Here is a 15,851-nt window from a genome sequence, read left to right on the forward strand (position 1 = left end):
TTTGTGTCTTGTTTTAATTTTACTAAAGCAAGTCCAAATCAAAGGTTAATCTGTTTTAATCCTAGTGGCTCTTTTTAAAGTAGTACTTCCCATGTAAATCAAACATTTTGTATAAATAGTTTGTTAAGATTTTTTAGAATTAGTTATGGGTTGTTTGTGTGGTTTACATTAATACATCCCTTTGATAGCTAACTTATACTTAATTTGTTATTTAGTGTCAAGAATAGGCCGCCAACCCAACACATATGGAGACAATATTAGGTTTAAATAAATTTTATTAATTTAAATTTTAAAATTATTTTATACAAGACCTTTGTATTGAGATTTCTAATATAGAACTTGCCATGACTCTGTGTTCCCAATTAGAAGTTATTTCGAGGTGGAAAAAATTGATGATGTGTTTGTGAAGTCTATTATAGAAGGTCTTTGTATGATGATGGAAGTCTTCGGTGGATAGAGAGAAGAATGTACCTGTAAGATTAACACCTCAACATTCAAGATATTGAAGTCAAAGTGAATTTTTTTGCAAGCAAGTAATAAAACGTACCCCTATCTGACGCGAAATCATACATATATGAACTACAATTAGAATCGCCCCCAGTGAATGCAGTGTGTGGGAGATAGGAGTATTTGATGGATTTCAATTATTGAGATGAGTGCAAGGTTTGATTTCTGTGTGTGGGTCCTTAGTTAGGGTACACCTATTTGTCATTCTTTGTTCAGGATATTATGAATTGAGCATTTATATTGGATGAGTCTTGTTGGATCGTTTTAGCCGATCTAAAAGAGTTGTCTCCTCAGTCCTAACTAACGATACAAATATATGATTATTGTTGTAGAATTCTAGAGACCGACCTCAAGAAAGTTTCACTTTGACTTTCTCATATGAAGAGGGTCTAAACAACACCTTTAATATATGAACTTTTTTCAATATTGTAAGACATTGGTTTTTTTTCAATACAAGTTACCAAAGGATTTTACTTTCCATATAATGAAATACCTAATAAAGCAAAGTATGTCATATCATCTATGAATTTACATCTGTTTCTACTTAAGTATTTCTCTTGGTTTAGTACTAAAAATGAAAGTAGTGGAGTCTGTTCCTTTTATCTGATCTTAAAAGGGAAATAAATCAAATAAATTTGAACTAAAAACATCAATAATTCTCTTTATTTATTCTGAACATTTTGATAAATAGATAAAAATAAAACGATTCAAAACGAATAAAAATTCGGCGTAAAAATGTCCAAAAAATTAAACTGAATGTGTCAAAATGAACGACGCAAAATAAACTTCTGAAAAACATACTGATTTTTATCAAATTTTGAAGTGAAAAATGATCGAATTAAAAGGCTCGGGCTGATCAAAATGTGATCGGAAACGGAGTCGAAAAAATAAAACGAACATGAAAGGTTAAACTACGTGAACCGTAGATTAATAATGCTGACGTTTGTAAACTCGATTTTGAAATTTTTCGCCCGCTAATTCTACGTACGTTTTAAAATTGATTCAACCAGCATGTGTGTAGATCCGAAAATTTGTTATGGTTAATACTTTAACCATTAAGTCGAACATAAATGTACTGATTGAAGATTTGTGAATAAAGAATCAGATGCAAAGGAATCACACTGGGATCATTTGCTTCTAATTCTCAATCACAATTAAAACCCTATAAAAGATTCAGATGACAATACTACTCTTAACCGTCACCCTCTGAAGCTTTGACATATGATGCAATGGAAAAGAAAATACACTAAGATTTAGAAGACATGTCTTTTGACTTCTTAATCACCAAATGACTGAATGAATATCATCAAGACTAGGTAAAATGCAAGAACTCCTAACCTTTCATCTAAACCCTGACGATTTCTTTTGACTGATGTCATGTATGGTAAAATGAAATGATTTTGCTATGCTGATACAAGTGAGAAACTCGGGATAAAATTTAGGATATAATAGTTGTCCCTATTTAAACATCTTATGATTGTGGTTTACGAATGAATATGAAGAGTTTAAGAAATACTCTCGACTTCTTGATCATCATACGGATATAAATGAATGTAATGAAGGTTAAGAAGTAATATTGACTTCTTAATCATCAAATAGTTGAATGAAATGAATTAAGAAATAATCTTGACTTCTTAATCATGAAATGATAGTGATATAAATGTAATTGAGGTTAGGAAGTACTCTTGATTTCTTAATCAATAGATGACAATGATATAAATGTTTAGAAGTACTCTTGACTCCTTAAATATGAATGCAAATGAATTAAGAAATAATCTTGATTTCTTAATAAATGGATGACAATGCAAAGGTTAATAAGTACTCTTGACTCCTTAAAAATGAATCCAAATGAAATTAAGAAATTCTCTTGATTTCTTAATCAATGGGTGACAATGCAAAGGTTAAGAAGTACTATTGATTCCTTAAAAATGAATACAAACGATTTAAGAAATGTTCTTGATTTCTTAATCAATGGATGACCATGCAAAGGAGAAGAAGTATTGTTGACTCATTAAAAATGATCGCACATGAGTTAAGAAATGATCTTGATTTCTTAATCAATGGATGCAAATACAAAGGTTAAGAAGTACTCTTGACTCCTTAAATATGAATGAAAATGTATTAAGAAATACTCTTGATTTATTAATAATCAGATGATGATCATATGAATGAAATAAGAAATACTATTGATTTCTTAATCATCAGATGATTGAATGAATGCAAATGAATTAAGAAATATTCTTGATTTCTTAATCATGAAATGATATTGATATGAATGAAATAAGAAATACTGTTGATTTTGTAATCATTAAATGCTATGCAAATTTTATGGGGATTAGACAATCATGTACATTTGCTCATGATTGACATTAGACTCCTGTAGGGATGAATTTATTACAAAGTATCATGTTCTACTGTTCTTCAATCTTTATTCGTTGAAGGTAGACTTTCCTGGTGGAGAAATGATCATATTCAGCTGCTCTTGGCTAAAGATGTCATATTCAGTTGCTCTTGGCTGAAATTGATCGCATCCAACTACTCTTGGTTGGAGCTATTGTATCTAGCTACTCTTTGGTGAAAGAAATTTTTGTGCAAATCTAATATTCAACTACTCTTGGATGAATATATATATATATATATATATATATATATATATATATATATATATATATATATATATATATATATATATATATATAGATATAAACAATGTTTCCAACTACTCTTGGCTGAAACATCATTCTTGGCTACTCTTGGCTGAGATTATTGCATTCTTGGTTGAAGCGATTGCATCCAGCTACTCGTGACTGAAAGAAAATCTGTATAGATATAGTATCCAACTAATCTTGGCTAAAACTAATATATGAAAAGAATGTATTCAATTGAACTTGGCTGAAACTGTTGCATTCAACTGCCCTTGGATGAAAATATTGCATTAAACTGCTCTTGGTTGAAGCTATTTCATTCAGCTACTCTTGGTCGAAGGCAAATCTATGCAAATATGGTATTCAACCGCTCTTAGTTGAAACTAATATATGAAAACAATATATTTATCTACTCTTGGTTGAAAATAAAATTTGTTGGGAAAAAGACTCTTTCGGGAATAAACACACATGAGACTTGCTGGAGACATACTGAGAATCATTCATTAAAGCTTGTTTGTTGGGGAATTATGTCCATTAGACTTATTGGGGATATTACTAACTTGAGTTATCTGTGTGAAGAGATTTCCATTTTATACAACTACCTCGAAGAGACCTGCTGAGGATAATGCTGTTGGGGATACTTTTCTAAGGAATCCTGCTGATATGAAACTCGCTTGGTTAATTCATGAAGTTTGGCAAGAGAAACTTCCAATGGAAACTCTGTGGGGATATCAATCACATTGTTGGGGAAGAAACTCGTCTTGGGGATAATCACTAGCAATGATTGACTTCTGAAAGCAACTTGTCTTGAAGAAAAAAATTGTTCTACTCTTGAGAACCCTTCTTGACTCTTGTTTCTACTGAGGATTACACTGAACTTTCCTGAGAGGTTTATGCATGTATGCTCTTCTCATGATATGTAAGTAAAATAAATGTATGAATATACTAGTTTATGCATTTTGTGGGTATCAAGCTCTTATTCCCTGACACCCTTGGTCTTGAATAGTTTTGACACCATAAAGATTGTTTGCAATACTCAGATTTCTGTTTTTCCACCTGGAGGCTCTGTACTAATTCTTGTTTCTGGCTTTCTTAGATCAAGATGATCGATAAGATAATCAATGAGATGTCTCACATCTTGTGGAATTGGATACATTGTTGTAAACCAACAAATATTCCTTCGTCATTTTTAAAAATAAAAATAATTTAAAGTTTTTAAAAGCTTTGTTATTTTCATGTTTTAATGTCTTATTTTATCAAGAATAAAAATAATACAACATTTGTTATTTTCCCCTATGTCCTTTAATCCTCATTACTTTGCTTATGGAGATGGTGATTAGATAATCCCCTTCCATCTGAGTTTTGTTATAGTGTAGACTTGTGTGCTGCAGTCTTATGCCTTTGGATATTCCCTAACTTTTGCATGAACTGCTTTTAAGAGTTTTAATTCACCGGGAGTTTTACCCTTTTCTTCTTAAGTCGGCCTTTCAGGTTTTAAACTTATTGGGCTTAACTTTTTTGTTTATCCCTTATTTTTTCCTGAGTCGCCCTTGCGGATTTTTAACTCACTGGGGTGCTCATTTTGTGCCTTAGTCAACCTTTCAGGTTTTCAACTTAGCGTGCTTTTATTATCCATCTCTTTTTCTTACATTTAATACTTTTTGACGACATCATAGTTGACGAGATGTGTCAACTCTTCTCCATCTATGTCTGTGAGAACTAAAATTCAAAGGGCCGAAAATGATAAACCCACAACGATAAGCATGAAAAACAAAAGGAAAATGAAGGATGGAGCCTCGTCGGATCCTGAAACTCTGACGAGAACTTCGACAAAGCCAACCTCATGTAAGTATTCATTTTCTTCTTTCTACTTCTGTTTGTGCAATTCCCTCCATCTCCTTCATATTCTTTATGTTTGATCCGATGAGTTTGTGAGTGGTCTAAGCCAGAGCTTGCTCAAGTTCACATGATGAACTTGAGAAACTTCTATTGAAGAGCTTTAGTAAAGGCTGTGGATTTTAATTTAGCAGAGATTTGTTAGGTTTTTTCGTGTGTTAGAGAGATTGATTGATGGAGTTCTTTTACAGGAGAGGATTGGGGTGGGGTGGTGCAACTCGTGTGTGAGGGGGAAAATAAAGTTGTTGATGGGTGATTTGTGTGTGTGTGGGTGGGGTGGGGGGGAGATTAGTGATCTGTGTGACATGTGATGGAGATGCATGTGAGGGATGGAGTCTGCACACATTTTTCTCTTGCTTCAATTCATTTTAATTCCAATTCATTTTTATTTGTTATGTATGAATGATGCTATGAGGTGTGGATGATGTGTGTGTTTACTGATTCAATTTTAGTTTTTTTTAAATTTGATTTATTTTGTTAATGAACGAATGTGTGCAAGGTGAATGCAAAGAGCTCGTGACTGCCAAGTCCAACCTCATTTTTCTGTTTTTTTTATAATTATTGTATGGAATGTAATGGCATGACTATGCTAGTGTGTAGCTTGTGTGTGTTGAATGTTCAAAATAATGTAATACAAGCAACTTTTTTTTTAATTTCAATCTTTTGTTTTTATTTTACCCTATGTTATATTTTGGCAATGTATGCATGTTGGTATGTTCATGACAGAATGAAAATCAAATGGCAAATTAATTCTCTTTTTTTCATTTGCAAAATTTTAGTCTATGTATGTGGGATGGATAAAAAACTTGTCCTTTAGTTCTCATGATGCCAAATTTCACAGCATATTTTCTTTTTCTATTTGCAACACAAAATCAAATTGCATGACATGGTGAGATATTATGATGCATAAAAGGAAAAAGGTAGCTTTTTATGCTTATCAACATTTGGTTTTATGTTATGGGTAAATGGTAATGAATGTGGCATGGTTTTTTTATAATGAACAAAATTATTCTTCCAATAAAAACTCTTAATCTCAACAAACAAATTCAATCAAAGATGGATGTGCCCTAATAAAGGCTTAATTAAAGTAAATGTCCATCAAAAAAAATGGAAATGGTATAAGTTTAACAAACAACTTGGTTTCCAAATTAGGGAACAATCACTATGGAGCTAATGATATCAAAAGAGTTGGTTTAAGTTCATTAATACTCCTTTTCAAATGAGAATGAAGATCAAAATGATGAAGGTTAAATGACAAATTGCTCAAAGTGTATGACAAATGAAAATGTATAGATGCAAAAGGAACTTTTCTTTTTATTCTAAAATGACACCTAACTTATCAACACTAGCAATGCAAATGTGATGAGTGACCAAATGAATGACCATGTTATGATGATGATGTGTATGAACTAGAAGTGGTTATCAAATGAAGAATATTAAAAAAAAACTTTAGGGTGTGACAATTATCATGGTACAAACACTCTAATTATGTTGAGTAATTAGGGGTCTTAATGGTACAATCTTTACAAAGCCGAAACAATTACATTAAAACTCGAATGTGAATAAAGTGCAACCACGCGAATATTAAATAATAACTAAATTACAAATACGTAAACAAATTATAAAAATTACATTCAAATTGACAAAAACATCAAAACAAGTAAGTGATACCATAAGTTAATGTGATTGCATTTTCAATGCTTACAACAATTCACTTATACTTATTAAGGATAGATCTCAATCATGGACCTTAAACCTAAAATTGGGGTTATTTTATAGTCACTAAAACCGACAGATAAAATCAAATTAACCCATTCTTTTTCATTTTTCTCTTTTTTGGTGAGCATTATCATCATCAACATATCAAAGAAGAGTTGTGTTTCAACTGATTCATTATTGTTTTCAATGTCCAACACCATATCTATGATAATCGACTTTCCTTCTTTACCTTTCTTCTCCAATGATTCCTTGCATTTCTTCAAAATATTCACACATTCCCTGTCATTCCAATCATGCAAGATCCACTGTGATTTCATTTATATTTTATTTAGTTATAAAAGAAAGATAGAGAAAATATAATGATTGTGAAGAAAATTCTGTGATTAGCGGTACTTTTGTTATGAGAAAATATTAAAGGAAAAAGTTATATAATATATGTAAGTATAAATTAAATACAAATATAAATAAAAAATAATTAGTATTGAAGTATTATATATAATAAATAATAACGAGAATTAAAAATATTATCTCTATTTTTTTATAAGAGATAATTCACTTTTTAAGTTCATTAAATCATTGATTTATATAATCTATAAATTGATAAAATATATTAATTATTAAATAAACCTAAAAAATATTTGTCTCTGATATAAAGGAATGGAGTATTATTAAATTTTATAAAAATCAAAGATGATATCACTAAGAAAACCTTAATGTAACTCACAGTTTCAACCCAAAAGAAAGTAGTTTGAAAAGCATTTGATCTAACTAAATAAAATCATAATAATTTTTTGAATGGATTTCATCGTGTTAATTTTTTTTTTTTTGCCATTTCTAATGCAGTAACATATAAACGAATACTTAATATCTTTACCTTCAACAAAATGGCATCTGCTTGAGGAATTTGTTGAAACATATCTCCACCAACATAGCTTAGGTTATGACTTCCTTGTAAGCCATCAACAACATGTGGGAGATCAAACACAATGCATTCCATTTGTGGGAATGATTTGGCAAGAGCCTTTGCCATGGTTCCTGTGCCTCCTGCAACATCAACCAATGACTCTAATCCATGGAACACTCCCTTACACTTGTCAATCAACAGATCGCTCACTAATCGAGCATCACTTTCCATTGACTCATTGAATAAACGGTTAAATATTGGGTCATGAGCTGCATAATCCCAAAAATACCTCCCATGTGTGGTTTCAAATGCGGAAGAATCCTCATTTTTCAACCAAATAAACATTTGATGCCATGGATTTGTCATAATCGGGCTGAGCATGACGTGGACAAATGGGGTGACACTCATTGGATTTTCCTTTAGTAATAACCTAAATGCATTCGTTAACATATACTCAATTTCTAATTCATTCTCTGAAACATTTTGTTGAGAGAAAAAACCAGAATGAGTCATGATTCGCATCAAGCGATAAATACAAAGTTTTTTGGAAGGATGGATTGGTAGTGAAGAAATGAGTTTTAAGAGTGACATGGGTTTGCCATAGTTGTGTATGATATCTGGTATGCCTAAATTAATAACACATTTAAGTGACATGGAATTCATGAAGTTGAAAATGTGATTCCATATGTGGCTTTGAGCTTTGAGCAAATCGGAAGCAACATTTTCTCCATATGTGGCTTTGTGTAAGATATTGGACAAGATGTCTTGACATGCTTGTACGACATCGTGGCATGTTGTGGTTTTACATTCTTTGAAGATTTGTTTTTCAGCGTGAGATTAGTGAAGATTCTTTGATGATTTGAATCATGCATTATGCCATTCAAAGTGCTTATTTTAGAAGCTCAAAGATCGGTTCCATATATGCCTTGTTTCATAAGAAAAGATGTCAAAATATTTAAGGAGACTTCAGATTTGATTTGATTAGATTTGATTCTGCAGAAGATTGTGAAGCAGTCTGATTTGGATATGCTGATTATTCAGCCCGGAGCCCATGCTATTCTGGGGCTATTTAAAGGACGATTCTAAATCTAAGAAAACAACTAAGCTTCGTATGTGATAGTCTTTGTTAGGGTTTAGTTTGTTCATGTTATTTGTGAGCCATTCTCGTATCACTTAGATGCTTGAATTGGATAGAGTTTTTAAGTTGTAATTGTGAATCACTCATGAGTTTTTAAGTTAGAGTGAATTTTGTTTCATTGGAAGTGTGTCTTCTATTTATTTTTGGAAGTTGTTATCACTGTTGTGTGATTGAAGGGAAGTGAGAAGGGTCTCATATCTAGTAGAGTCTTAGATAAAAATTCCAAGGGTAGTGATTATGTGAGAAGTTTGTAAAATCAGAGATTGTTTAGAACTTCAAACTAATACTATTATATTGGATTTCCTTCCTGGCTTGGATGCCCTCACATGTAGGTGAAGTTGCACCTAACTGAGTTAAGAATTGACATGTGTTATTTACTTCCTGGTATTTACTTTAACATTGTAATTATTTGTGTTGTGACAATATATTGATCTTAGTTTCGTGACATCGTATACAACATCGGTTATCTGCGTACGAGAATTTCACCAACAAAGCTTCATTCCTGCCATGTGCGAGAAGTAATAACGTTTTCCGCTTGAATGCGATGAAAACATAACTCTATGAGTTTCCAAGTTATATTGTTCATTCTAATGCAACTTACAACGTTCCCTACTTTCATGATTGGGTAGCAATCAATATTTCCGCTCGAGTGCGAACTAAGCATCATTTATCAAAATCGACCAACACACACAAATACGCTACCAAAACTGTAACACCCCGAATTCAATTAATTTAGTTAATTAAATTTAGTGGCATTTTATTTAATTATTTAATTTAATTCATATGCTTTTATTTGGATAATTGGAGAATCTATGTGTTTTTAAGGATGTTGGAGAGAGTTAAGGGAATGGTAGGAATTAATTAGATTAATTTTAATTAATTTAAGTTGAGTGGAATAATTAAAAATAAGGTAGTTGTAGAAAAACAAGAGGAATAATAAAATTTGATGGATAATTGAATTATTAGAAATTAAAATAGAGGAAATTGGAGTTAGTAAGAGGAGTAAGGGAAAAATAGGGAATATGGGAGTAAGTTGATGGGAATAAGGGAATAACCTAATTAAGGGGAATCAGGTTTTGTTTTAAATAGAAAAGAGTGAGGGATGAACCTTAACAATACATCTTATTTTTTAGAACAAGAGAAATGAGGCAAGATAGGTCACCTAGGTTTTGGGAAGAAAACACCATTATTGGGGAGTTTGGAGCTTGCTTTGCTGAAAATTCATGTAAGAGGGAGATTACACTTCTATGAGTGTATATTGTATGAAGGGTAGAGAGGGATCATCACCCTCTTCTAGATTTTAATTTTTATTCTACCAATCTTGATGTGTTCACGTGTTCTTGATGAAATGTGTGAAAATTGTGTCCAATAGTTATGTCATGATTTAATTTGTGTGTTATAGCATGTTTAATTGTTATGAGATTGTTATGTTGGTGTAAGCCCTAGAGGTCAATACTTTTGATACTTGTATCGAATTATTTATTAATAATAAAATGTTTTTTCTTTATTATGTTTGTTTAATAAGGTCCCTAGAATAGCTAGTGCGTTTAATGTATCAAGTGTGACTTAATCATAAGATCCCATTAAACATAAGGACATTATTATTAAAGTATCCGTAGTCGAGCTTTGTTGTGAAGTGGGATAATATTAAAGAATTAAGATTATTATGTATATGAACTGATGATCACATCTCATGAATCATGGATAAAGAATTATCAAGTCTTAAACATAGGTATGAATATTAGAAATAAAATTTATACTGGATTGACCCGCTATGAGAATACTATATAAAATAATATATATAGGAGAGACAGAAACTGACGTAAATGATAATGGAGTGGCTATTATGGGAATAGTTGTTGAAGTTGTGGACCTGTAATCCCACATGGTATGCTTTTTTATCTCAAAACATAAAAATCTGAGTTGATGGAACCATATCTTGGTGTATTTTTCACTGTTGTACTTTTTTTCTTCCTGTCTTTTAATGGGAGTGGTGTCTCCTTTTGTTATAGGAGCAATAAAGACAAGCAATAAAACGTTAAAGTGGTTAATTAAAATTGTTTATCGTCAGAAGATGAGACCAATAATTTCCAATTTGGGACTGTGGACAATTTATTGGTAGTATGAAGGTGGGAACTCTTGTTGGTTGTCATGTTATGCATATATGATGAATGCTATTTTTATTTGTTTCTTTTTTAGTTTTATTTTTATACATGAACAAAATAATAATAACTCCTAAAAACTTTAGTACACATCTTCGAAGTTTCAAATTTGAAATTAACATCAATTGTTCAATCTAAATTGTTGTCATTTTTCTGTTAAATTAGGTTTTACGAATTTTATTTCTCTTTTAATATAAACAACAATGGAAATTAAAAAAAAATTGTAAAAATTCACACAATCACATAAAATTGGGAAATAAAACTTTAATCAATAAAAAAAATCAAGATAGAGGTAATTTCGGAAGAAAAGGAGTTTAATGTTTTTTAGTATAATATTAATTTTAGTTTCCTTAAAAGTAAAGTTGTAAACAAACTACTAGTATTATTAGTATTTGTAGTAGTATTAGATATGAGAGTGGAGTGTGGTAAAATGAGGCCCCTTAATAGGATAATGAGATTTTAGTGAGGTGGAATAATTAAGGTTTTGTAATATAGGATTTATTTGACTGCTCTAATCTCACCAATTGTTAATAAGTGACTATGCTTCAGCTGGATAGGGTGACAATTTCATATTTTTATGGTATTTTCTTTAATTTTATATATTCTATATTTTCTTTTTACATTTCTTTTTAGATTGGAAAACTTTTTATTTTCTTAATATTCAAACTATTATATAAAAGAGTATGACATGGATCACTTTGTAGTTCTTTTATGGGTAACAACATGGATCCCTATAATATGCGCTATTTTAAGAAATTTCTTTTTCCACCTTTATACATTCTTTTAAATTCTCCCAAATTCTTGATAAAATGTTTAAAAAATTATTATACTTTGGAGATTCATCTTCGAACACAATTATTTTTTAAAAAATTAGACGTAAATAAGTAAAAGGTATTTTTAGAGTGCATCTTCGGATACACCATTTTTTTATAAGAAAAATGATATTTTAGAATATGTATATTTTGTATAATGCTATGTTTTGTTTTTTATTTAATATGATATGTATCGGATAGGTAGACCTAATAGTCATGCATCAACAATACAATAAATATGTAACTATCAACGATGTCTCTATTGAAAAAAAACAATTGAAAAATAAAAAAATAATTAAAATAAAATTATAAAAATTGAAAATACAACTAAAAATCAAAAATTAAATTAAGAGTCTACACATTTTTTTGGATTTTTTCTTAAATATGAAAACATAAAATAAATCAAATAAAATAGAAAAACAAGGAATTTATGGTTCTTAGGGTGGTGTCCCGTATTTAGGGGACTTTAATCCCTGATGTAATGACATGGTAAAATTTCGATTTAGAGTTGAATTTTTTAGAAAATCGAATTTTTTACGCTAGGTCGCGTAAAGGCTAGAAACGACATGAACGCAAGGGTCAGAACGCGAGGATACAATTCCTATGACTCTAATATTGATTAAAATCAACAGAGTCCTCGACAACAACATTATTTTTAATGAAAAATATTATGTAAATATGTTTGGGGTGTTTTCGACGATGCATCTCTGAATTCACTTTAGAAAATTTCGGAGATGAATATACAAAATATTTTTTAACAAAAATAATGTAGCTGCTTGATTTACAAATGATAAGAAGATTTAAAATGTATTCGGATATGCATTTTTAAAAATGTCAAAGTATTTTTGAGTTTTCAAAAATATGAGCCGGTGGAAAAAGAAATTATCCTACTTTATAATTTCAACATAGTAGCCTATCAAGACTTTATTTCTAATGTTGTTGGAAACGGGTGAAACCTTGGTTATCAAAAAGGTTCTTCAAGACAAAGAGGTAAGCTTACTGCTCTCAAAATTAATTCATATGTTATATTTTGCATGCCTATTAGTATATCAATGTGATGGCCGACTCTCATTTTGTCATTTTAATTTATCTTTTATTCATGCGTAACTCAGGCCTACTATCTATTTATGACATTGTCATTATTATAAATAATATATTTTATAATAAATTTTTTATCTCCTCCTTCCAATAAAGAACTCTGGATAAACCATATTTTTTTAAATGCAATATATTTTCTCGAATATATTCCCTCGAATGATATAAATCACCAAGAGAAAAATTAACTAAAGAATATATTTCGAATCCCAACAACTGCAATTCATGTTTTTAATTCTTTTTTAATGACGCCGTTTGTTTTTATTTTATGTTTCATTTAAATATTAAGTAATATATTCCTTCGGTTAAACTAATCACTTATAGGGAAAATTACTCTATTTTATTTATAAAAGCATTCGTTCATGTTTTTCCCTAATCTAACTCATCTGTTACCAATCTAATCTCGTAAACATCATTTTCTGGAATGAATTACAACATAGAAAAATCTTGTAAGATTTCTTAAATAGTTAGGAAATCTTTCAAGGTTGTGTGTTGTTGTTACATTTATTTATTAGTTAAGAAATTAGTATACCAACTTTGAAAAAAAAATTCTACTTTTGAAAACTATCTCGCAGAATGACATTGTTGTTCTTAAAAATTGATTATTTTAATTAACAAATTTTTTTTATTTTAGACATAATATTCTTATTTTTTAAATGTCAAAATATTTCTTTTTTCCACGTGACACTATTAGTAAAATATTTATTTTATTTTAATTAACAATTATCTTTATTTGAGATATAAAATTCTTATTTTTAAATATCAAAATTTCTCTTTTTTCCACATGTAGCAAAATATCTATTTTACTATAATTAACAATTATTTTTATTTGAGATATAAAATTATTATTTTTAGATATCAAAATTCTTTTTTTTTCTCCATTTCACGGTTCATTTTCTTCTTTTTGTATAAATAAGATTGATTTTATATTATTATCGATTATTACACTTAAGTAATCCATTTTAAATTTACATGTATATTGGAATACAATTTATATCGTATTAAATAAATTTATCAGTATCGGTGCACATATATCTTTCTAATTACTACTTTTATAACTCATACAAAAATCATAAGAAGAAATTATGGTTACTTTTTTGCTTAATTTCATGTTAGATTAGGAAAAAGATTCAAAAGAAAATAGATACTAAAAATAAATAAATAAATAAATAAATAACACATAAGATGCGGTGAAATCCAAAAAAATTTAGAGAGACAGGAATAAAAAAAATTTAAGACTCAATTATTTTAAGAATTGAAAAACCTTTGAAATATTTAAGGTGATTTAAAAAAAAAGTAGGATAAGGATAACATCCCAATCAATATAAAACTGAGTAATCTATTAGTATAAGAAATACTAACAACAACAAAAAAAGACATGAAAGTTATAAGAATTTTTTTTTTAAATATTCAAAAATTTCAAAAAAATTTCAAAAATATCCAATTTTTCAAAATAATTACACAAATGGCCAAAATTGGCCATTTTTTACACTTAGGCGCCACCCTAGTTGGCGCCTACCCTTAATGGGTAGGGCAAGTCGCCACTAGGGGTGGCGCCTATGCCCAATCCATTTTTTTTTTTTTTTTTTTTTTAATGTTTTTTTTTTTTTTAATTTTTTTTTATTTATAAATTTATGTTTTTTATTAAGTATATTAATTTATGTTCACACATATATATAAATAAATTTTTTTATTTATATATATATATATATATATATATAATTTATATATATATATTAATTTATATATATATATATATTAATATAATTTATAAGTAATTAATATTATTTGTAAATTTTTGGAAAAAAAATTATTTTATATATGTATAAAGATATGATAGACAATATTTTTAAAGATAAAGATAAAGATATAAAGATAATAAACAGAAAATAATTTTATTTAAATAATAGACAAGGCAAATATTACAAAGATATGATTAATCACATATGATGCGGTCCCTTGTACGATCCGCACGGGGGAGGTCTAGTTACTCGCCTAGACGGTTCACGTGGTGGAGGTGCTTCCCTATTACCACCCCTTGCCCTAACACGCCCCCTTGCCGCTTGCCGTTGTGGTTCGGTCGAAGTCCCTTCAGTGCTGTAGGAAAGACGGGTCCCCTCTGCGCCCTCGAAGCTTTGTCTCGGTGGGACAAACTGACTACTGCTGGGTGCGCCCTCGAATTGTGGTCTTTGGTAGTTTAGGGTTGAATCGGGTTGGCCAAAGTGCAATGTTTGTTGTGGTGTGTAGTAGTCCTGTTGGTAGTCCTCTTGTATACCCGTGTCGGGGCTAGGTGGGGGACTGGAAGAGCTTGGGAAATTGTCGTGTTGGAAGTGTTGGGATTGGTGGAAGTAGGGGGATTGATATTGTGGTAGGTGTTGGGACTGTTGATGGTGGTGGGAATGTTGAGTTTGTTGTTGGTAGTCTTCATGGTATTGGGATTGAGTTTGTGGTATGTATTGTTGATTTGGTTGGGGGGTGGACATGTGTTGTGGTTGTTGTTGTTGGTAATATGGTGGTGGTGGTTGTTGTTGGTAATAAGGTGGTGGTGGTTGTTGTTGGTAAAATGGTTGTGGTGGTTGTTGTTGGTAATAAGGTGGTGGTTGTTGTTGTTGGGAATACTGTGGTGGTTGTTGTTGTTGGAAATATGGCTGTTGCATCCGGGGATCGTCCAAATAGAACGGGTCAGACACAATCATTTCTGGATTGGTATTTGCTCTATACCATTCCACATATTCTCTTGTCGGCTTCATTTCGTTGGGCGCCACCGGAAATTGTAGAACATAGTGGGCACGGTCTTTCCACATTTTTCGAAACTCCTTAGCAAATTCCTTCCAATTTTGGGCATACCACTGGTGGCTGACTTTTTTTAGATGCCAAGGTTCCATGGACATTGGGGGGCCTGGGATGTCTTGATGCATTCCGAATTGAAGCTTGACACGGTCACTTTGGTGCATCTCCACAGTGGTGAACCGC

General features: G+C 30.6%; 2 protein-coding genes and 1 long non-coding RNA gene across 3 annotated transcripts in view; 1 reads left to right on the plus strand and 2 right to left on the minus strand.

The window, feature by feature from the left end:
• LOC127121037 (probable O-methyltransferase 3) overlaps positions 1-15,851 on the minus strand; it is a 52,004-nt gene that overhangs the window by 31,582 nt on the left and 4,571 nt on the right. The gene's annotated exons all lie outside the window — the stretch shown is intronic.
• LOC127121040 (uncharacterized) lies at positions 4,436-5,725 on the plus strand. The gene is made up of 2 exons (XR_007803288.1): positions 4,436-4,997; positions 5,548-5,725. It is a non-coding gene; the product is annotated as an uncharacterized LOC127121040 (long non-coding RNA).
• Positions 6,773-8,184, minus strand: LOC127121039 (probable O-methyltransferase 3). The gene is made up of 2 exons (XM_051051657.1): positions 7,642-8,184; positions 6,773-7,072 (listed from the first exon to the last, which is right to left on the minus strand). Exons 1-2 carry the CDS (start codon positions 8,182-8,184, stop codon positions 6,773-6,775), a joined length of 843 nt encoding a protein of 280 aa, XP_050907614.1.

This window comes from Lathyrus oleraceus, chromosome 2 (assembly GCF_024323335.1).
Source record: "Lathyrus oleraceus cultivar Zhongwan6 chromosome 2, CAAS_Psat_ZW6_1.0, whole genome shotgun sequence".
In the NCBI taxonomy this organism is placed as follows: domain Eukaryota; kingdom Viridiplantae; phylum Streptophyta; class Magnoliopsida; order Fabales; family Fabaceae; genus Lathyrus; species Lathyrus oleraceus.

What these genes read in the sequence shown, in the direction of transcription:
- LOC127121039 (XM_051051657.1), bottom strand. Translation starts at nt 8,184, where the DNA reads ATGACTCATTCTGGTTTTTTCTCTCAACAAAATGTTTCAGAGAATGAA. An exon ending in CAGATGCCATTTTGTTGAAG is followed by an intron (nt 7,073 to 7,641) that starts GTAAAGATATTA and finishes ATGAAATCACAG; the next exon opens with TGGATCTTGCATGATTGGAA.